At 43.1% G+C, this 22,596-nt stretch overlaps 1 protein-coding gene across 1 annotated transcript in view; it reads left to right on the top strand.

Annotated features, from left to right (window-relative positions):
• Nucleotides 1–22,596, top strand: part of DGKK (diacylglycerol kinase kappa) — a 167,680-nt gene that overhangs the window by 134,703 nt on the left and 10,381 nt on the right. The window contains exons 13-26 of the mRNA XM_032620263.1: nucleotides 4,842–4,933; nucleotides 5,819–5,918; nucleotides 6,888–7,107; nucleotides 8,713–8,817; nucleotides 9,282–9,378; nucleotides 10,907–11,014; nucleotides 13,112–13,208; nucleotides 13,484–13,591; nucleotides 14,244–14,357; nucleotides 14,702–14,836; nucleotides 16,021–16,181; nucleotides 16,750–16,891; nucleotides 17,916–18,002; nucleotides 22,133–22,243. Coding sequence (XP_032476154.1) covers nucleotides 4,842–4,933; nucleotides 5,819–5,918; nucleotides 6,888–7,107; nucleotides 8,713–8,817; nucleotides 9,282–9,378; nucleotides 10,907–11,014; nucleotides 13,112–13,208; nucleotides 13,484–13,591; nucleotides 14,244–14,357; nucleotides 14,702–14,836; nucleotides 16,021–16,181; nucleotides 16,750–16,891; nucleotides 17,916–18,002; nucleotides 22,133–22,243 — 1,677 coding nt within the window. The remainder of the gene's footprint in view (nucleotides 1–4,841; nucleotides 4,934–5,818; nucleotides 5,919–6,887; nucleotides 7,108–8,712; nucleotides 8,818–9,281; nucleotides 9,379–10,906; nucleotides 11,015–13,111; nucleotides 13,209–13,483; nucleotides 13,592–14,243; nucleotides 14,358–14,701; nucleotides 14,837–16,020; nucleotides 16,182–16,749; nucleotides 16,892–17,915; nucleotides 18,003–22,132; nucleotides 22,244–22,596) is intronic.

The following is a 22,596-nucleotide window of genomic DNA, read 5'->3' as shown; positions in this document are numbered from 1 at the left end:
GTGAGAGTGGGCAACCTTGTCTTGCTCCTGATCTTAGTGGAACTGGTTTTTTAGTAGCATGTTGTGTAGTCTCCATGTGTTTGTTCTTTTCCCATTTTTCTTTCTGTAGTTGATTTCTAGTTTCATATTGTTTTGGTCATAGGAAATACTTGATATAATTTCTATCTTAAATTTATTGAGACTTCATTTGTGGCCTAGCATGTGATTTGTCCTGGAGAACATTCCATGTGCACTTGAAAAGAATATGTAATCTGCTGGTTTTGGATGGAATGTCCTGTAGATATCTATTAAGTCCAACTAGTCTACATTGTCATTTAAATCCACTGTTGTCTTATTATCTGTCTGGATGATATGTCCATTGATGTCAGTGGAATGTTAAAGTCCTCTACTATTATTGTATCTTTGTCAAATTCTCCCTTTATGTCTGCTAGTATTTGCTTTATATATTTAGGTGCTCCTATGTAGGTGCATATATGTTAACAATTGTAATATCTTCTTGTATTGATCCCTTTATCATTATACAATGCCCTTGTCTTTTGTTATAGTCTTTATTTTAAAGTCTTTTTTGTCCTTTATGAATATTGATATCACCACTTTCTTGTCATTAATGATTTCATGAAATATCATTTTCTGTCCCCTCTCTTTTGTTCTGTGTGTATTTGGCCTGAAGAGATTCCCTTATAGCAGCATATTGAACAGTCTTGTCTTTTAATCCAGTCAACCACCCTATGTCTTTTGATTGGAACACTTAGTCTCTTGACATTGAAAGTAATTATTGATAGGTATGTACTTATTGCCATTTTATTACTTGTTTTCCACTTGTTTTTATAGTTCTTCTCTGGTCACTTCTTCTTTTTGTTTCTCCCATTGTGATTTAATCATTTTCCTTGGTACTATGCTTGGGTTCCTTTCTTTTGGTTTTTGTGTGTCTTTACCATAGCTACCATGATTTGTGGTTACCATGGGGTTCAAGTATACTGACCCATAATTATGTCTATGTGACTTAAACTGATAGTCATTTAAGTTTAAACACATTCTAAAAGATCTACATTTTTTATTCCCCTCCCCAACATTTTGTGTTTTTTTAATCATATTTTATATCTTCATGCTTATCCCTTTACTGTTAATTGTCTTTATACTTGATTTTGCATTTTTTCTTCTTTTAATCTACGTTCTTGCTTATTTAATTGATCTTAAATCCTTACTATATATTTGCCTTTCTTATTTGGGAATTTCCGTTTCCTATAGATTCTTACTTCTTTTCTATTTAGAGAAGACCCTTCAACATCTCTTTTAGAGTAGGCTTAGTATTGCTCATTTCTTTTAGTTTTTGCTTGTGTGAGAAGTTCTTTATCTCTCCTTCTAGTCTAAATGATAACCTTGCTGGGTAGAGTGTCCTATAGGTTGCAGCTTTTTCCCTTTCAGGACTTTGAATATATCTTGTCATTACCTTCTGGCCAGCAATGTTTCTGTGAAGAAATCAGCTGATAGCCTTATGGGGGTTCCCTGGTAACTGACTATTTTTCTTCTCTTGCTGCCTTTAGAATCCTCTTTCAGTTTTGACATTTTAATTATGTGTCTTGGTGTGGTGTGGGTCTGTTTGGGTTCATCTTATTTGAGATGCTCTGTGCTTCTTGTACCTGGATATCTGTTTCTTTCTTCAGGCTTGGGAAGTTTTCAGCCATAATTTTCAGTCTTCTCTCTCTCCTCTCATTTTGGGACCCCTATAATGTGAAAAATTCCACACACACACGCACACATACACTCACACACACACACACACACGTATATATACTTTTTGCTGTTCTGTTTGTGATTTCCATTTTCTATCTTCCAGATCACTAATGTGTTTTTCTGTATCACCTAGTCTGCTGTTAATACCTTCCAGTGTGTTTTTCATTTCAGTTATTGTATTCTTCAGTTCTGACTAGTTCTTTTCTTATATTTTCTAATTCCTTGTTAAAATTCTCACTGTGTTCATCTATTCTTTTCCCTAATTCAGTTAGCTTTCTTATTACGAATGCTTTGAATTTTTTATCTAGTAAGTTATTTATGTTCCATTAGCTGTTTTATCAGGGCTTTTCTCTTTCTCTTTCAATTGAGACAAATTCTTCTGTCTTCTCATTTTGCTTATCTTTCTCTGTCTCTGTGAAATTAGGTGAGACAATTACCTATGGTGGTTTTAGAGGGATGTCCTTATGTGGGAGTATCCCTATACAGTCTACAAGGCCCCAGTGGCTTTGGTGGCAGAGCTGGATTTGATGTGAGCACAAGTCACACCTTTCCTCAGGGTGTGCTGGTAGCTGTCACCTTGATAGGAGGTGGGGCTGGAGGTGGAGATGCTAGGGCCAGAGCAATGTGTGAGTCAGGGCTTCCCCTCTGTTCAGTGGTCATCACCACCCTATTGGGAGCAGGGTCAGGTCCCAAGGCGCTGGAGCAAAAGCCCTGAGGGTTGGGTCTGAGCTGGCTCAGTTCCTTTTAAGTGTGTGCTCTTTTCCCTCCCAGCACTGGCACCCTCACCCGAGTGGAGCAATGCTGGAGAAAGAGGGGCTGGTGTGGGTATTCAACAGTGGTGGGGGCATGGGCTGTGGTAGTCTGATTGCCATCAGAGATCTGGTCTGCCCCTGATGCTACACCTGTGCAACTGCCAGTAACAGCTGCCCCCTGTGCCCAGATGCCACTTAGGGTTTGAGTCACCATAACATTTTTTTTATTGACGTATAGTTGATTTACAATGTTTCAGGTGTAATACACACACACACACACACACACACACACACACACACACACACGTTCTTTTTCAGATTCTTTTCCAGTATAAGTTGGTACACCATAGCATCTTACAGCCAAGCTTTTTCCTTGTTGTGGCAGCCCTTAGTCCCATGTGGAGCTGCCATATGAGGCAAACTGTGCTGGAGCATTTGCTTGGCTCAGGCTAGGATGCATGCCAGAGTGGTCACAGGAAACCAGTCAGCCAGCTGGGTGGTTTCAATCCACCCTTTCTGCCCTGCTTTGGGAGCTAGCAAGTTTTCACGGCCTCTTCCTAAGCAGAGTCCAGGCATCCCATAGCTGTCCTATTAGTCCCACTGGTCCTTCAACCAGCCAAGGGGGCTCATCTTCCCTTTGTTGGACCCAAGGTCTGTGGCACCCAATCTGTGGCTCAACCCACCACTCCCCAGGGAGGATCTCTACCTGTGTAATCCCCTTTCTCTTCTGAGTCCCCTCCTAGGGGCACAGGTCCCAACCTGATCGATTCTCTTCCCTTACTATCTGATTCTATGTGGATCTTTCTTACAGCCTTGAGTATATGAGTCTTTCTGCCAGTCTCCTGTTAGTTTTCAGTGAGAATTGTTCCACATGTAGATGTATTTTTGATGTATTCATGGGGGAAGGTGAGTTCCACTTCCTCCTACCCCTCCATCTTGAGTCCCTCCAAGTCTAAGTTTCTTACAGCCCTCCTGTTAGTCCCACTGGTTTTCTAACCAGCTAAGGGGACTTGTGTTCCTGATGTCAGATTCTAGGGCTGTGGTGCCCAATATGTGGCTGGAGCTGCTCACTCCCCAGGGAGGCTCTCTGTCTTTGTAATCCTCTCCTTCTTTTGTGTCCCCTCCCAGGGGCACAGGTCCCAACCTGATCACTTCTCTTCCCTTCTTATCCAATTTTGTGTGGATCTTTATTACAACATTGGTTGTACAGGAGTCTTTCTGCCAGTCTCCAGTTAGTTTTCAGTGATAATTTCTCCACATTTAGATGCATTTTTGATGTGTTCATGGGGGAATTGAGTTCCGTGTCCTCCTAATCTGCCATCTTGATATCTTCCCCCAGGAAGTTTGAACTTCTATCTAAAAGCAATAAGAATTATATAAGGATTTTTCTTATTATAAAATTTTCAAATATATAGGAAATTTTAAATGGTAGCTTCTACCATTAATATTTCACTATACTTTCTTTATCACATATCTATCCATCTATCTATTCTTCTATCTAATAGAAAGGTTTAAAACAGAATATTTACATGTTATGTGGAGAAAAAATTGAAGGAATAAAGACTAGAGGCAAGGGAAAAAGATAGGCAGTGATGTAATTGTCTAGGCAAAAGATGATGGTGATTTGGACTGGTGAAGTGGTAATAGGAATAAGAAGAAGTGGACGTAGTTAAAACATATTGAAGAGATAGAATCATCAGGACTTGGTAGATGTTTGAATGTGGGGGCTGATGGAGAGGGATGAGTATAAGTTGTAGTTAGGAGTACAGACTCAAGAGCCAGACTACCTAAAATCAAATCCTGGCTGTGACATCTATCAGCTGTCCCTTCCCTATGCCTCAGTTTTCTGTTCTGTGAAATGGGGATAATAATCCTTATTTCATAAGATTGTTATAAGGGTTACCTGAAAAAATATATATGTATCTTAGAACAGAACCTAGCACATAGTAACTTCTATATAAGTGGATACTATTATTATATTTAACATTATATATAAGAGGTGACCCTCTGGTTGGAAAGATGTGGGTTCAAATCCCAGATCTATTATTTACTAGCTATGTAATATGAGATTGGTTTTTCATTTGAAACATGGAACAAATAGTAACTCCTTCATATGAGTTTTTGAGTATTAATTTAAATGAGAGGAAACAATATACGTCTTATTTTTAGAATGACCACAGATCTAAGATTATCTGTGGAGATCTTCCACAAGAATTCTTTAATTGTGATTATTTTCAGAGAGACAGTTGGGTTGCTGGTAAAGCATCAGTAGGAAGTAATGAGGGGGGTGAGGATGGGTAGCACACTATGTCACAGCGCTAAGATTCCAGGGCCAAACACTCCTTTTCCCCCTAGGCTGCTGCCATCCAACACTTAGAATCTGCAACCACTGAGTTGAATAAAATCCTGAAGGCCAAGTACCCGACAGAGATGATCATTGCAACCAGGTCAGTCTTCCTTTGGCTCTCTACCTTTGGGATGTTTTTGCCCCTCATGGGCTGTTCCTCAGTCAGAGATGGGGCTCATTTTAATAGCTTGGGGGGTTGAGGCCAAGGAAAGCATATGTTTACCTTCCCAAATCAAATTTCTTCCAACTCAAACCTCCTGAATAGAAAGTTTACGGGGGGAAAAAAAAAAGATGAGATTGGGGTGAGGGCTCTTGCTACTCCAAAAAGACAAAATTGTAAGCCACAGATTTGGAAGAAGCGTTACAGAAGGGAAACACAACATTCCATACCATTCAAGAGCATAGCATAGCTCCCTACAGTAGGGAGACTTTGTTTTCCATTTAATACCTGGAAAATTCTCTGTAGTACCTGCTACAGCTGCTTTCTCATAGCTGAGCAATACATTCTCCCCCTTCTAAATACGTGGGTCATTCATTTCTCCTGGGACTCTGGTGGGTTCCTTCCAAATCTACCACATTCTCTTTTGAGAAACAGTCCCTACAGGGACCATCGTCCCAAAGTCATTATGTTTGTACTAAATTAGCCAGGCCCTTGAACCATAGCTGATTTGACCCAGGGTGAAATCCTGACCCATGTTGGACTGACTGAATTCTGTTTCCTGGAAATTTGGAATTTGGGCTAAGAAATGCTAGTTAAATTCTCTTAGGTACTGGCATATTTCACCGTATACACATGAAGAATCAGAATAAACAAAGAGGGGAGAGGGAGTGGGGGGAGAGGGACAAAGAGAGGGAGGGAGGAGAGATCATGAAAGAGAGAGGGAGAAGGAAGAGGAGGAAGATGGAAACTAATGACATTATAAGCGAGAAGGTCTCTGGACCTCATGGTCCATGTCACATTGTGTCATCTATCTTATATTTCCAGATTCCTGTGCTCAGCAGTGGAAGATTTTGTAGTTGATATTGTAAAGGCCTGGAGCCGGATAAAACAGAACAATACAGCAATAGAGTCTGTGATTTTGAAAGTAAGTTTCCATCCTTTTTTCTTGTACTCTTTGTGGTGCCAGGGCCCCATTTTTAATAAAAGCAAATGTGCCTCTCACTGGGAATTGTAAAAGAGCAAGGAGGAGCAGCTGGTAAGCCTCCCTGATGGGGGAAATCCTCATCAAACTTCCACCTTTCACCAAATGAAGAGTGGCACTATACACACTTATCCATGTACCATGTACCTAAGCCTATGCCAAGCATCTGTCCACACCGAGACACAAGCGTACACCAACGTGTAGGCACATGGTTGTATACCAGAACATTCTTGAAAATACATACAAATTCATGCTAGAAATACACCCACAGTCACCTCTATAACAACCACAGTAACAATAACAGCTAACAATTATATAGCACTTACTCTGTGCCAGGAACTGTTCTAAGCACTTATAATGTATTAACTTATTTAATCTTCACAACTACCCTAGAATATAAAAGCACAAATAGATTAAGTGACTTGCCTAAGTTTACAAACTATTAAGTGATGGAGCTGGGAATCAAGCCATAATCATGTAGTACACCCCCAAACATACACACAGACAAAGGCAGACACAAGGAACCCATGCAGAGCCACATCCACATTCATAGGAGCATGCCCATGAAAACACCAATCCAGAAATGTTTATCTTTCCTTAGTTTTGCCATATTACACATCATTTTACAGGCCACTCTGACATGAGAAAGACTAGGCAACATATATTGATGCCTGCAGCTGTTCTGTAACAAATAGTGTCTCTTTGACCCCCTTACACCCTTTGGCTATCTTATCACATCTACCCAAGCAGTTCTTTCCCTAAACTTTCATCTCCCCACATGTAGCTTTCTATGCGCAGTGTTTCCGGCCAACTAGTACCCCTCCCTACCTCTCCCCATACCATCTGACTCCTCATTCTGTCCTTTCAGGCACAAATCCCTCATAACAATGCCCTGTCTCCTTCCCCATATAGAGCGACTTAATGTATGACAAGCTCAGTGTCCTGATTGATATCCTTGCTGAGGATGCAGCAGTTGAGAAGAGTACCACAGCACATGCAGACAGTGCCAAGGCAGATGGAAAGCCCTTCATCCCTCAAATAGACCACATAGCCAAGTGCAAGTTGGAGCTGGCCACAAAGGCCCAGAATCTCCAAAAGTCCTTGAAACTCATCATATTCCAAGTTGAACAAGGTAAAGGCCCCAGGGTTGTGGTGATTGAGGCAGGGTAAAGAGAAGGTTCCTGTGGGTAGTTTAATGGTCTCCCTCGCTCTGGGTCTACTATTTGACAACACTACCAAAACTTGACTAGATTCTGCATTCATAAAGCATCCAAAGTCCATCCTCAGTCTCCACTGATTTGAAAAGCCTCAGTCCTGATAAGCTGCCCCTTTGGCTCCTCCTACCTCTCAGGCACTCAACTCTTGCTACTTATTTATTTTTGGAACTAACAATCATCCTAAACAATTACAGCTGTTAAGTGGCTTTGCGCAAAGGTCTGTCAGCTTCAACCTCCAGCCATGGAATCTTTTTCCACCTGCTTCTGTCTCCTTCCAACCACTGAGCCTATGATGATTTTAGAAAGAAAATAGTGTTCATCTCTGCATGTCTCGCACAGTATTAATCAGGCACAAAGGCTCTGAGAGTGGTCCTGGCAGCTCTAGCATTGATTGCCATTTCCCATAACTCATGACAATCTGCAAGCTTCCAACTCAGTAAGAAAACTCTTTCAACTCCTCCAACTTCTTACTTTAACATTTTGGTTCCCACTTCTTCTCCACAATGCTTCTTTGGAAAACAGATCAGAAAATATAACACCAAGTGTGTTCTACCTGAGCTATTGGAATTGAACAGAAGTCCATGTAGCAGGGAAGTCCTTTTGGCTGGCCTTTGACCTTTAGCTACAATACCTTCTCCTGCCTTGGTACCTTTAGCTACAGTACCTTCTCCTGCCTTGGTACCTTTAGCTACAGTACCTTCTCCTGCCTTGGTACCTTTAGGTACAACCTCAGCCAAGTTTCTAAGAAAGAAAGGAAATAACCCTTCTGCACTGTGAAATCATTAAACAGCCAGTTTGCCTCTATTTCTGTAGGTAGTTTCCAAGTAGCCGGGATCAGATCAATCTGATGTAGCCATAACCCTGTCACAACTAATCCTCAGCCTGCTCCATCAATACATAAATCAGATTTAGGAGTGCAACTTGTGGCCCTGGGACAGAGAAAGGCTCCCCTGGCAGCCCAGGGATTGAACCTATGAGCTTTGGCATAGGCTGAGCACCTGAGCTATACAATATATAGGCTGGTAAAAGAAAGGAGATTTCTCAAATATTCTGGGTATTGGTGAGACATTTGCTTGAAAGAACGGCCTGTTCCTAGAGGCTTAAGTTTAGAACAAAGGTCATGTGAGTAAATGAATTAAATAAGAGGCGAGAATGGAGGTAGAAGAACAGAAAGTTTCCCACCCTGCTCCCCCTACCCCTGGCCCCAAGCTTCTACTCACAGCCACATTTACTGGACGATAGGAAAAGAGTAACAAGTAAAACAGAGAAAGCTCAGGCACGGATGTGAAGAGACATGGCAATACTGTAAGAAAACTGAAACCACAAACAGCATCATGGAGGAGATGTGATGATCAAATGGGAGTCTCCATTGTCTCCCCACACACTGACTGGTATTAACTGAACAAAAGAGATGCTCAAGAAATGTGACCAACCCTCCCTCCCTCCTTTCCTCCTTTTCTTCCTTCCTTTCCTTCCTCTCCTTCCTTCCTTCCCTCCTTCCTTCCACTTTTTCTCTATAGTTCTTGATGAGCAAAGCCGACAGACAATATCAGTCAAGAACTTTAGTTCAACTTTCTTCCTGGAAGATGACTCAGAAGATATTAACCAGATGAGCCCAAGACACCGTAATGATCTTTCTCTTCTCCTTCCTTCCTTTACTCTAAGCTTCATCTCTGTCTTCTAGTTCCCAGAGAATAAAGATGTATTTTCATGCATCTTCCTTTAGCCATAATCCTACTCTGCAGTAGATATCCCTCCCTCTTCTCCAGAAACCTCACACTATAAGACCCCATGCCTATGTCCAGAAGTAATGACCCCATTAGATACTTTGAAAAGGCTGGCCTGATGAAACCCAAGATTTGAAGCTGTTTCACTGCCAGCAAGCAAGCAGCCCAACCTTACTATTCTGTCAGTGGAAGTCCCTGTCCATCCAAGATGATCCCTCTTTGGAATGAGAACCCTGAATATTATCGAGGAGAAAGTCATTGAGCTTGATTCTACTCCAACAGAGAAAGTGGGGTGAAATACAACTGGGGGGAAGGGCTTTCTTGTTTGTATCTGACACCAAGGTGACATCTTTTGTGTCTAGGTTCTCGTCTTGGTACTCTGTCTTCTATATCTTCTCTCAAAAGTGAAGACCTGGATAACCTCAATTTGGAGCACTTATATTTTACACCTGAAACTATGTAAGTATTTAAGCCTATCACCTTCCTGTGGCTTCTCCCTTTCTCTGGTTAAGAGAATAGTCTAAGGATACACAGAGTCAAATGCTGACTATACTTACTAGTTGTGTGACCTTACACAAGTAATTCAACCAAACCTCAGTTTCCTCATGTATAAAATGGAGATAATTGTAGAACTTGCCAGATAGGTTTGCTGTATTTATTGAGTTTATATATCCAAAGTACTTGCATTGGGCAGTGTTTGGCACCCATAGTTAGGTGCTATATGTGTTACAGTTGTTATTATTTTTTTAAATTAAAACAACTTCATTTCATTTCAAAGAACCTGTTTTTCACTGTTGCCTTTAACAGTAAATGATTGGAGTTGCTAAGAAGTAAGTGGGCATTGAGGGGACTAGCTAGCAAATCTAAAGACATCTGTCTCAATAGCCCTACCTCTTTAGAGCCAAGTTCCGTCACATTCACTTATTTTGAGTTCCATTAAGAAAATCAGTTACATCAGTTAGAGAATCCCCAATTTCTGGACCGTGGTCAAGGAAGACAAATCTCATGTGAGAGATGTAAGGTCAGTTTAGTAATGAATAAAAAAAATCTGTGGTTAAGTAGCTAAATTGTACCTATTTTCAGTTTCTCAAAAGAAGGACACAGCTAGCAATTATTTAAGTTTTCTGCAGCTTCCCAGTTATTCCTATATTCAACTCCCATTCCCCTCCACTTTACCATTGGCTTAAGCTCATATATGAGGTCTCAATGGACCTACCTAATGAGTTTTGATCAATGGTGTGCTGGAAAATGTTTAACAACCAGCTCTCTGTGGGGAGGAAAGCCCTGATTTATTCCTGGCGTAAACCTTTCCATCATGGCCTATTTCAAGCTACTGATATAGTGTCATTGAATGCAGAGTTGGGAATTATAGGCATAATCAGCTTACATAAACTGGTATGAACTGGCTCCAGCACACCACTGGTTTTAATGGATGGATGCAGAAGAATAAAACAAACTGCTTGGTTTTGTTGTTGTTGTATATGTATCTACCCTCTTTTAACAGTTTTTTTTTCCTTCAAATGTATGATCACTTTGCCCTTTGATGTGAAAGTGCTACAAAGGAGTTCAGACATCTCTGGAAACAGTAATACAGACTTTACTCTCATCATATATTTTTATCTGAGATACTTAAATCTTCTTTCTTTATGGGAATCAGTCAATGACTCTTATTTCCCTTTATTTTATGTGGAGAAGATAATGGCCACTCATATCTGACAGCCTCCAAAGATGACTTCTTTATTATGAATCCCAATTCCACTGAATCCACCCTACTGGCTGGGTGTCCTCTCTTACAGCTAACAAGTTCGTTGTTAACACAATAGGACATCTACATGTGCCTCTCAAGAACATTAAGCCTCGTGCCCAGTGTAGAGGGGGACTTCCCTCAGTGGTTGTTGATCACGCAGATAAAGTCTGCAGCCCAATGATAACAGCACTTCTTTCCTGCACCAGTGTCTATTCTCTTCTTCCCTTTGGCTAATTTCAGACGCTTCAAAGAAAGGTGTGTCATGAACAACTATTTTGGAATTGGACTAGATGCTAAAATTTCTCTGGAATTCAACACCAGAAGAGATGAACACCCAGGACAATACAAGTAAGGAAAAGAAACTCCCCTCCCTACATACAAACACACAATCACAATATACACATGTATTCCCACATCCCCTACCTTACAGACAAGAAACAGAAAGAGTCCATCCTTTGGAAGTAAAACACATTAGTCCCAAGGTTAGTCTAGTGGGATATCTCGCCCCAAATATTGACCAGATCTGTGATGATGCTGCACTGGCATCCTGAACTTGGAGCTGCTTTCATAGTCTTGACCTGTGTTCAGCTGTGTTACTGTTACTGAAAACAGATTACATTGACTCAGTTCAGCGAATTGCCTATCTTTGTTCTGTCTCCAAGAACTTGATGAGGTCCTAGTAGTGGTTTTAGGTCTGTTCTTGCTTGGCAAGGCTGCAAAGTATCAAAGATCGCCCTACTGGTTCTTAGTGTTCCTAACTTGGTTCCCCAGGACCTACTGATTTTACCCCATCTTGTTTGGTCTGCTTGGCACCTTCTGGTACTTTTGTACTACAGACATACACTAAGGCAGCCTCAGAGTTCTTGTGGTAAATTGAAATTATGAGTAAAAAGAAGCACACCCTCCACCCATCATCACCACCCCCTGCCCACCTGCCACCAGAACTTCTTTCTCAGAGCAGGCCTGGGCTGAGGAACAAGTACTTTATCAGATGTGTCTTGCAAATATTGCTTCCCAGTTGCTTGTCTTTTTTGTTATTATTGCTTGTCTTTTCATTTTTAACGGTCTCTTTTGAAATACAAAAGTTTTGAATTTTGATGAGTTCCAATTGATCAATTTTTTTTTTACAGACCATGCTTTTGATGCCGTGTTTAAGAAATATTTGCCTAACCCAAGATCTTAAAAATTTGCTGTTTTCTTCTAAAATTTTTGGTTTTGCTCTTACATTTAAGTCTGTGATCTGTTTCGAGTTACTTTTTATGTATGGTATTAGGTAAGAATCTGAGTTCATCTTTTTGCACATGGATATCCATTTACCACAGCACCACCTTTTAAAAGTATCCTTTCCCCCACTGAAGTGTGTTGGCACCTTTGTTGAAAATCAATTGACCCTAAATGTAAGGGTTGTTTTCCTATGACTCTCACCATGTTCCATTGATCTATGTGTCTATCCTGTGCAAGCACCACGCTGTCTTGATAACTGTAGCTTTATAGTAAGTTTTGAAATTGGGAGATGAAAGTCCTCCGACTTTGTTCTTTTTTCAGAATTGTTTTGGTTGTTCTAGGTATTTTGCATTTCCACATAACCAAACTCCAATTTTTAATAGATAAGGAAACTGAAGTGCCCAGAGAACTTATGGTTTAAAACAGAGTGCAAATAATTTTGTGCTATGTGCTAGCCTTCTTACATTTCAAAACCCATGCCCTGTGGTGGCTCATTTCTGTGGCTCTACTTTAAAAGCTCACAGTAAACTCTATCCAGCCTTTATAGTGATTGTTAAGTACCCTGCTGTTTTTATCAGAGACTCTGCAGTCAACAGGACCTTGTCCTTCCCACCTCCACCACAGGTCTCCTGATATTCTTGCCTGTCCCATATTCTCTCCACTGGCTCCTACTCTACAGTCTTCCTAGTAAGCTTATTTCTATTCTGTAGCATTGAATTAAGTGTTTAACATACAGGTCTTGGAAATCCCTCCACTTTGCCAGAAAAGTTATGCTTCAAAGAAACTGCAGTCTAAGAGTCACATGTTTCAAATGAAATTGATTCCAAGTGGCTGAAATCTTGAGCTCCCAGAATGGTACTTGCCAGGGTAGTTGATGTGTACTAGCCAGTTATGCTCACAGCTTTTTATGAGCCTTACTTTCTAAATATAGCCTGTCTCTTCCAAGCCTGAACCAACATCATAAGCAAGTAAAAGTGACAAATCAATGGGATGCTGATGCCTCAAGGAGACCCAGGAACCCATTGCAGCTGGTGTTCGCATAAGGATACCAGTTACACTATCCTAGCATTCCCTCTTGTGTCCAGTTACCATTAAACATGACTCCTCTCTATAAGAAGGCACTTGATGAATAAGATGGTGTCTCCTCTTACTTTTCTTCATCCACTTATCTTTATATTATTCACCCTCTGACTACTTTTCTCTACCTTTATCTCCCTGTAGTAGCCGCCTTAAGAACAAGACGTGGTATGGCCTTCTGGGAAGCAAGGAACTTTTTCAGCGCTCTTACAGAAAACTGGAAGAACGAGTGCACCTGGAGGTTAGTGGAAAAGAGGGTGATCCTTCCTGGGCATGAAGAAAGGAAATATCATGACCCTGGGAATCAACTTTCCTCTATATCCTTAGTTCTTCCCAAGCTTTAACTCTGATCCTCACTCATTGCTCATGGTAGGAAATCACGAAGATAGATTTCCATTTTATGGATGAGAAAATAATAGTATGAAGAGAAGACAGAGCCCTTCCCCCATCTCTGTAAATGGCCCTTCACATTGGTATCTGAAGAGCCAGCCAATAAGGGCTACTCTTTTCTTTCAGTGTGATGGAGAAGCCATCTCCTTGCCAAACCTGCAAGGCATTGTAGTGCTCAACATTACCAGCTATGCTGGAGGTGTCAACTTTTGGGGAAGCAGCACAGCTACCACAGTGAGTATGGAACAAGGAACAGGGAGGAAGAAAGGCTTGACCCCTCTAAAGTCTATCAGAAAGGAGAGTTGAACAGACTGGAGTGTAGGGGAAGAGGAGGTGGGCTGGGGACCTTTATTGGCAGCAGCTGTACGATGAGGTTTTTTTTTTTTAAGGCAATTACCACCCCAGAGCACAAGAATCAACCAAAAACCTCAGGATCAGATAAATTCTTCGGTGTTGCCTGGACTTTGAATTTTCCATTCCTCACGTTTGAAAGATCCTTGAAAGGTTACCTAGGCCATGCCCTTTTCTCTAAGGAGGTCTGTCAATAAAATCTCCTGAGAAATTGGCCATGAATCCTTTCATCTGAGCTCACCCAAGAAGGTCATGGGACCAGTGGGACTGGCCTTGGGGATTTATGATGCTAGATTGGACAGGGAGAGAACCAGTTAAGAGTTGTGATCTCAAAAGGGACTGAGTTTTTATCTCAGTGCCCTTTTCCCAAGTTGGCTTCCTGACCTCATTCTTCTCCTCTTAATAATATAGTAGTTTCTCCACTTTTCATTAGCTAGAAAAATTCTCACCAGGAGCTTTCAAAGCATACCTGCTTGTGATAGGCAAGGTGTGGTTTCTCAAGGGTGAGATGTGTGACACAGTTCTTCCTCCTCAGGAATATGAGGCTCCTGCGATAGATGATGGGAAGCTAGAGGTAGTGGCAATCTTTGGTTCTGTACAGATGGCAATGTCCCGTATCATCAACCTGCATCATCATCGCATCGCCCAGGTAGGCACGGGCCTGGTGGGCACCAGAAAGGGTTTGAGCCCTGTGGCTACAATCCAGGATGTGGGGTAGTCTCAGGAATTAACCAGGTATAAGAATGACAGGGTGGAGGGAGCAGGTTATCTGGTGGGAAGCAAGGTACTGGCTGAAGTTGGAAACAGGTGGTAGGGACCAAAGGAGCAAAAAGCCCATAGCAAACATGTGTTTCCTCCCTGGGACAATCTGATTCACATTTTTGCCAGTCCTGTTCAGATACACATTTGGCCATGACTGTGAGATTATCAGATTGGTCTACAGTCGTTACCTCATTTTTCTCCCCCATTCTCCCTCCTCCTCTTCTCTGGCAGTGCCGTGAGTTGATGATAACCATCGATGGTGAAGAAGGTATCCCAGTGCAGGTGGATGGGGAGGCCTGGGTTCAGAGGCCAGGCCTTATCAAGATTAGATACAAGAACACTGCCCAGATGCTGGCAAGAGATCGGGTAAGAAGGGAAAGGCTCATCTGGGGCTCCTACGTTGTCTCATCTATAGCTATCACTTGAGTACTGAATACTTCCAGTCAGGCAGAATTCCTTAAAGAGAGGTCTGCATGATACTTATCTCAGAGTCACCTTGGGTGCTTGTTAGAAATGCACATTCCTGGGACCCACACAGGCCCACTGCATCAGAATGGAGATGGGTATTTCCTGGGAACTTGCATTTGCAGACAAGCTCCCTGAGACATTCTGATATACATAGACACTTGCAAAGCACTGTCCAAGAGAGTGAGACAAGAAGCTCCCTTCTGTAGTTTTCAACAAAGTTGTACTCCTCCCTCCACTGCACAGAGTTAAAGGCCTCAGGTGGTTATGGAGAAATCTGCTCCCTCAACAAGAGAGTCTTCATTGAATATGGTGTTTAGGTTCCTCTAAGGCGTCTTAAAATACTGCATTCACAAATGTCACTCACCTCAGCTAAACCACCTAACGCTAGAAAGGAGCCATTATTAATCAGATGTTCAATGCTTAGAGGCTTTCTTCCACTCTGGCCTGTGGACAGTCCATAGACACAGCAATAGAGAAGGAATGCGATGTCTAGTTTATAAGCTACCTACTTTGTGTTGGGCACTTTACATATATTCTCTCAAACAGGTCCTCTCAACAATCCTATGAGGTAGATACACTTATTCCCATTTTATAGGTGAGGAAAATGAGGACCAGAGAGGTTAAATACTTTGCTAAAGGTCACACAGCTAGTCAATGACAGAAGCACAATTCAAAATTAAATGAGATATGTCTAACTCTAAAATCCATCAGAATATATTGCCTAGATTTGGCAAAGAAGGGAGCTGAAAAGGGCTCCACTTTCTTATTGGTCATGATACCTACCTATAGGAGCTTCTGGAAGGCAGACATCTGTCTGATTCAAGTATGTTGTCCCAAGGCTTGGCATGGTAACAGCAACAACGACAACAACAACAAAAAACTAAAACTGCTTAGTATGAAAGAGACATTGAATAAAATGTTGGACAGATGTATGGGTGTGGAGATAGGTGTATGGGGGAATGGATGAGGCCCTCTTTCCCCTTTCCCCACAGTACCCACAAATATCAGACTCACAGACAGATCTGTCACATGCCGTCTTAGCTACAGCAATCTTTAGGCTCTGCCTCTGTCTTTATCACCAGGACTTTGAGAACTCAATGAAAATGTGGAAGTGCAAGCATTCTGAAATCCAGGCTGCCTCTCAACCCCAGCTGGACTCCCAGGAATCTCAAGATAGCCTCTCTGATGAGGAGTATGCCCAGATGCAGCACTTAGCTCAGCTTGCAGAAAACCTCATCAGCAGGTAAGTGGACTGGCCCAGATACAGGGCTGGGAATCCCAAGAAGAGATAGGGAGAAGAAGCCAACTTGTATTTATTGGCTACTGGAGAGCCTGGCCTCAGAAAGGAGTATTGCTCAGAGCTCTGAGGATTGACAGGGACTCTGACATTCTAGGTGGGAAATAGTCTTTGTGGTCAGCAGTAAGCCAGCTTGGACCTCTCCCATTAGGCCCAGAGATAAATTTTGATCTCCTCTTGCTGCCCCAGACCCAACAGGACTAAAAATGCTTATCCTTGCCCTTAAATATCAGGAGGGCCTTAGAGTTTCTGGAGTCAGCTCCTTCCTCTATTCTAGCCTCCCACTCTCCCAAAGCACCCAGTATCTAATTCTGGTGAGACAAGGATGGACAAAAGTGAATACCTAGAGAAGAGTAGAAACATTTTCTGGCATAGGTGCCTCCCTAGAAATGAGAAGAAATAACAGGAGAGAGTAAAGAATACAATTTACCCTTAATCCCAACCCTCACCAGCACCTCAGGCCAGACATCCTTCAGAACTCTAGACTCATTTATCTGTCCTTGCTTTATTACAGACTTACTGACCTGAGTAAGGTCCACCAGCATGTGTCTGTCCTCATGGATTCTGTGAATGCCAGTGCTAACATCCTGAATGTTGTATTTTACAACCAAGACAGTAGCAATGAGGCAGGTGCAGCTTCCTGCACTCCCATTGAGGTAAGGGGGGAAGGGGCAGATGAAGGAAAGGAGTCAAACCAAATAGGAAAGGGAAGGAAGAGGAGCTGGAGGCTGGGTAGAGAAACTGGGCAAATGACGTGGCAGGAAACTGATGGATAGAGTAGAGGGGGAGGCAGATATTGTTTGACTTGTTACTGGGAGAATGGTTGCTGGGAGAATGGTTACTGGTCCAGAGTGGTTACTGGGAGAATCCCATAGCAGATTTCATCAGCCTGATAGCTATCTACCACACTGGCCTCAAGGAGAAATAGCCTGAGAATGGGGAGGAACTTGGCTTAGGCCCTTCCTCATTCCAGGAGGATCCCTATATAACCTGTTAAGGTGACACTTGTCATTGAAACTTGTGCTCCAGGCTGCCTTGGTTTTCCTCTTGAGGGGAAGGTCTAGATTAGATTCCTGATGTTAAATGTGCCATCCTGTGACTTTACCCACTGGCAGAAGATTTTTAAGTGATGCTTTTATAAAGTAACTTTAGTGCTAGGCAAACAATACAAAAGGGCCACATACAGGGTCAGGGCCTCCTAAAATGTAGGTTACCTATTTATTTGGGGCCGGATCTTAGTTGGAAGAGGCCTGGAGCTCCAGGCCTGGAGTTTCAAGAAGACAGATGGTTAGGCCTAACTTCATGTACCATGGGAAAGGTGGCTTCAGCCTAGTGGCAACAAGTGGCCTCAAACTTACTATCTGGTTTGCATATTCCCTGTTTCCCTATACCCATAGCACTCAATCAGTGATGCCAAATGCCAAGTTGTGCTGTGCCACAGCATACAACACACCAATACAGCTGTACTGGTAGTTGATAGCTGGCATCAGTTTTGACTGGTTGGTGCCCATGCTGAACTACTAGTTGTGCTATATTGTGAATATTACTTTTTCACTTATAGCCACATCCTACTAGCCTGCTCCTACCCTCCCACAGAGAAGCCAGCTGCATGCTTACTAACCAACAACTCCTCTGTCTTTGTCCTTTCCCTTCCTTTCTTTTCCTTTCTTCTCCTCTCAGACTCTAACCAGAAATGACGCAGTAGATGTTACATTTAGTCTTAAAGGGCTCTACGATGACACCAAAGCTTTCCTGGATGAAAACTTGGTGAGTGGATGGGGTTGGAACAGGGAGGGCAAAGTATCCCATCACAGCCTGTGCTTGGTCCTAGAGCACTGGAAGACATGTAGGAGCATTTTGGCCAGGTGCTTACCTGGCAGTCCCTGCTGTGTCATCTTCACCCAGAGTTGTCATTGATCATGTCACTTTATAAGTTATGCGAATCTATAGGGACTACCATATTCTTGAAGAAAAGTCTATCTCCTTTGGCAAATGTCTCTTGGGTCCAGACTAGGCCAAACAAAAGCAGCGTTTTCTCATCATACCTCATATAGTTTCAGTAGAAAAGGGTGAGCTCTTTTGAGCTGCTCTGCATCTCCCAAGTTTCCACATACGTCTCTCACCATGTGGAAAGACAGTAAGGAATAGTGGGAAAAGTTGGGGGTCTCTGAGTTCAAATCCCAAATCTGCCCATTACTAGCTATATTAGTTTCCTAAGGCTGCTGTAACAAAGCACTAAAACCTGGGTGACTTAGGACAACAGAACTTTATTGTCTCACAGTTCTGTAGGCTAGAAGCCTGAAATCAAGGTGTCAGCAGGGCCATGTTCCTTCTGAAACCTGTAGGGAAATCCTTCCTTGCCTCTTCCTAGCTTCTGGTGACTTGCTGGCAATCTTTGCTGTGTTCCTTGGCTTGTAGATGCATTACTCCAATCCTCCATATTCACATGGTGCTCTCCCTGTGTCTCTCTGTCTTCCCATGGCCATCTCCTTAAACAATACCAGTCTTACCGGATCAGGGCCCACCCCACTCCAGAGTCCAGACCAGACCAATGATCCCATCTTAATAATTACATGTGCAATGACCCTATTTCCAAAAAATTGAGGTACTGAGGGTTAGGATTTCAATATATCTTTTTGGAGGGGACACAAATGAATCCATAACAGTAGGTACGTGAGGTAACTTCACCTCTCTGGGTCTCAGTTTCCCTACCTACAAAATAGGAATTAAAATCTCTACCTATCCAGGTTGTTGTGAGGATTAAACAAACTACTGTATATTATGTGCCTAGCTCTTCCTAGCAGCTTGACAGATGGTAGATTTTATTAGTGTTAGGGAAAATGGACTGAGGCTCAGTTTTTGAGCTACAGGAAGAGTTGCTGTTTCTCATAATGCGAAGCCCATAGGCACACCTGGTGAGTGTGCTTTAATGAGTCAACTGATCATGACCACTCCACTTTGAGGTTTGCTGCTAAGGCCCCTAGGAAGGTACTGTTCTTGCCTCTCATCTAATTAAGGTTTATTTGAAGAGGGGCCTCTGAGTTGATTTTTGCAAGAAGTGCAGCCACTTCCCCTTTTCCATTTGCACATCTAACTGGCACACTGCACAGGTGGAAGAGTGGTTGAGGCAGTCAGGCCAGGCTGTCCCAGCATCTGAGCCCCAGGCTAGAGTCCTTCAGCCTTCAGCGACAGCAACAGAAGTACCTTCTATATATAGGCAGAGCTAAATGGCCTTGCCAATTTGGGCAGCAGGAAATATGGAAGCTTAGCCTCTTATTGCCACTCAGGATTTCTCGAGGCTCATGGGCTCATGAAAATTGGTTTGTGCCAGCCAACAACCCAAATTGAGCACATATCATACTTAATATAGAACCTGGTAAGGACCCCCCACACACACATCCAAATGAGACCTGGGTGCAAACGGCTGCTAAGAATGACCATGTATCTCCAGAAAGGCCATATCATAGAGGTGGCATGGATGTAAGGCTTATTTCATTTGTTTAAATTTATTTTTATTTTATTTATTTATTTTGGCTGCATTGAGTCTTTGTTGCTGCATGCAAGCTTTCTCTAGTTGTGGCGAGTGGGGGCTACTCTTCATTACGGTGCACAGGCTTCTCATGGCGGTGGCTTCTCTTCTTGTGGAGCATGGGCTCTAGGTATGCAGGCTTCAGTAGTTGCAGCATGCAGCCTTAGTAGTTGTGGCACACAGTCTTAGTTGCTCCGCGGCTTGTGGGATCTTCCCGGACCGGGGCTCGAACCCGTGTCCCCTGCATTGGCAGGCGAATTCTTAACCACTGCACCACCGGGGAAGTCCAGGCTTATTTCATTTGAATATTGTTATTCCTCCCCTTGAAGGAGGAGAACAGTCAGTGTTGGGGGAGGGATGTAGCCTTTTTTTTTTTTTTTTTCTTTCGGTACGCGGTCCTCTCACTGTTGTGGCCTCTCCCGTTGCGGAGCACAGGCTCTGGACGTGCAGGCTCATCAGCCATGGCTCATGGGCCCAGCCGCTCCGCGGCATGTGGGATCTTCCCAGACCGGGGCACGAACCCGTGTCCCCTGCATCGGCAGGCGGACTCTCAACCACTGCGCCACCAGGGAAGCCCGGGATGTAGCCTTTTGATGAAGAAAATCCCACCCAGTAACTCCCACTTCCCTTATGTGGCAAACTGGCTTAGTGATGTGTTAGAACAGAAACCAGGAAGTGAGTAACGAAGTCCCCTGAGTCAGTTTGCACATTTATCTCAGAGAGGAGTCCTGAACAAGGTCTCTATTGAAGCCAGAAGGACAAGAGAACAGAGCATAAGATTCAGGCCCAACCATATACTATTTTTCAGAGCCCGAGACTCTAGGTGCCAAATAGGAAGTCATTAGGAAGCCATTTTATTCCTCTCCTATTATGATTAGGAATCATTTTCTAAGACCCCAATTCCTCTTTCTTCTCTGTGGCTTTGGGTTTGACTATCAAATCCCTTTTGAGCACTGCTGGTAAGTATGCCCCTAAGAATCCCTGCCCCTTTCCCCCTTACCTTGAAGTGATGGCCATTTCTACTTGATACCACTGTTCCCCATCCCACCACCATGTACACACACGTGTCCTGTGCATCTGGGCTACTCCGTACTGTCCTAAATCATTCATTGTAAAGCAAAAGCAAGAGATTATTTGTCAACATGACTTGTTCCACTCTCATATCCCATCCTGATTGGTCATAACCTCCAATCCCATCCCTCGCTCATTCACCTGTCACCTATTTGTGACAGACAGCAGGGTTCCACTTAAGGCTGGCCCATGCACAGCAAGAAGCTACATAAGTGCCAGAGTGAAAGTAGAGCACATGCCAGAGAGGAGAGATGAAGCCAAAGTAGGTGGGCTGGAAAGTGTGTCAGAGCTGATGATATCAGCATGCATCTGTTCTCCCAGCTCACTGTTCGATGGAACATGAACTATCTCACTTATGTTGTTGGTTTAGAACTTGGTTCTTCTGAGTTGGAGATGGTCCCAGAATAATCTATTTTAACTCTCCCATGGAGCATACAGAGTTCATCCTGTGGGTGCTGGGGATTACTAGGGAATGCTTGAGCTTTGTTTCCTAAACCCATGGGACAAGCCATCATTCACTAAGAGTGAATAGCTAGGGGCTAAAAGCACAGCCTGGGGAGGCAGACCCTCTTTGCCAGGAAGGGAAAATTTGAGCCAATCTCTCTCTAGCCCTCCCCTTGCTTCACAAGCAGCCTTTAAATTATGGTAACTGTGTAATAAAGATTCCCCCCACCCCAGCATCTGGCCACCCCACATACCCTTTCTGGGATGGTGTGGTATAGAGGGTAGGCTATAGAGTTGAATAGATCTGGGTTTCTGTCTAATCATGTGATCTTGAGCACTAAACTTCTTTGAGTCTGTTTTCCTACCTATAAAATGAGAACAATAGTACTTTGTAAGGTATTATCGAGCTATTGGGAAGATGGAATGAAACTATGTATGCACAGTGCCTGGCATATAGTATTTGCTCAAAAATTGGTAGCTATTATTAGGGGGCCACTTAGGTGTCTCCAGAGGCTTGAGGGTCAAGGGTAGGACCCTTATCCTGGACCCTAAGCTGTAGGGGTACAACTTCAGCATTAATTGATAGTGGTCAAAGGGCCTCTCTGCTTGCCAAACTGTGAGCATGCCAAGCCCTAAGGAAAGCATCACTGTCTGGTTGTCTCCTGGATCTCCCTATTGAGAAAGTAAAGAGCTGGCTATACTTTCCACCGACACCATGAGCCAAAGGAGATATAAGTTGGCACCCTGTGGTCTCATGGCCACTAGCAGGGACTGGGAGTTGGGGAGAAGGCAAGAGTCTATGAAGGTAGGGTGCTAAGCATTGGATACTCACTCGTTTTCCTGTCTTCACCAGCTGAGAAATGCTGAGTATGAGGCCACACTGCAAACTTCCCTGGATGCCATGAATAAGGAGTTTGAAAAGCTATCCGAGATTGACTGGATGAATTCAATCCTTTCTCCAGAGGTATGTGACCTGTGGATTGGGAAATAAAGGGGAAGAGGGATTCTTCCTTGGCGCTTTGCCTTCCAATGTGGGCCAGGACACAGTGACTGATGTAACATAGGGAGGCCAGTAGTGGCTTTCAGCTTGAGTTCAATGGAGCCTCCTCCTCCCATCTCCCCACCATAAGAATACAGGTCAAGGCAGAAGGCACACTGAAAAACTAGATGACCATGAGAACATAACCAGAAAGAAGAACCACTCTGTGTCAGAAGATTGGGAAAGAATAAGGAAGAATGGTCTTTTTCTGTGCCGTTCTCCTGGCTGCAATTCCCCTCCCCTGCTCAGTACCTGCTGCTGGGACTGAATTTTGTCTG

Source organism: Phocoena sinus, chromosome X, assembly GCF_008692025.1.
Source record: "Phocoena sinus isolate mPhoSin1 chromosome X, mPhoSin1.pri, whole genome shotgun sequence".
Lineage (NCBI taxonomy): Eukaryota > Metazoa > Chordata > Mammalia > Artiodactyla > Phocoenidae > Phocoena > Phocoena sinus.
The sequence above is the reverse complement of the archived record's forward strand: the minus strand, read 5'-3'. Positions and strand labels throughout refer to the sequence as shown.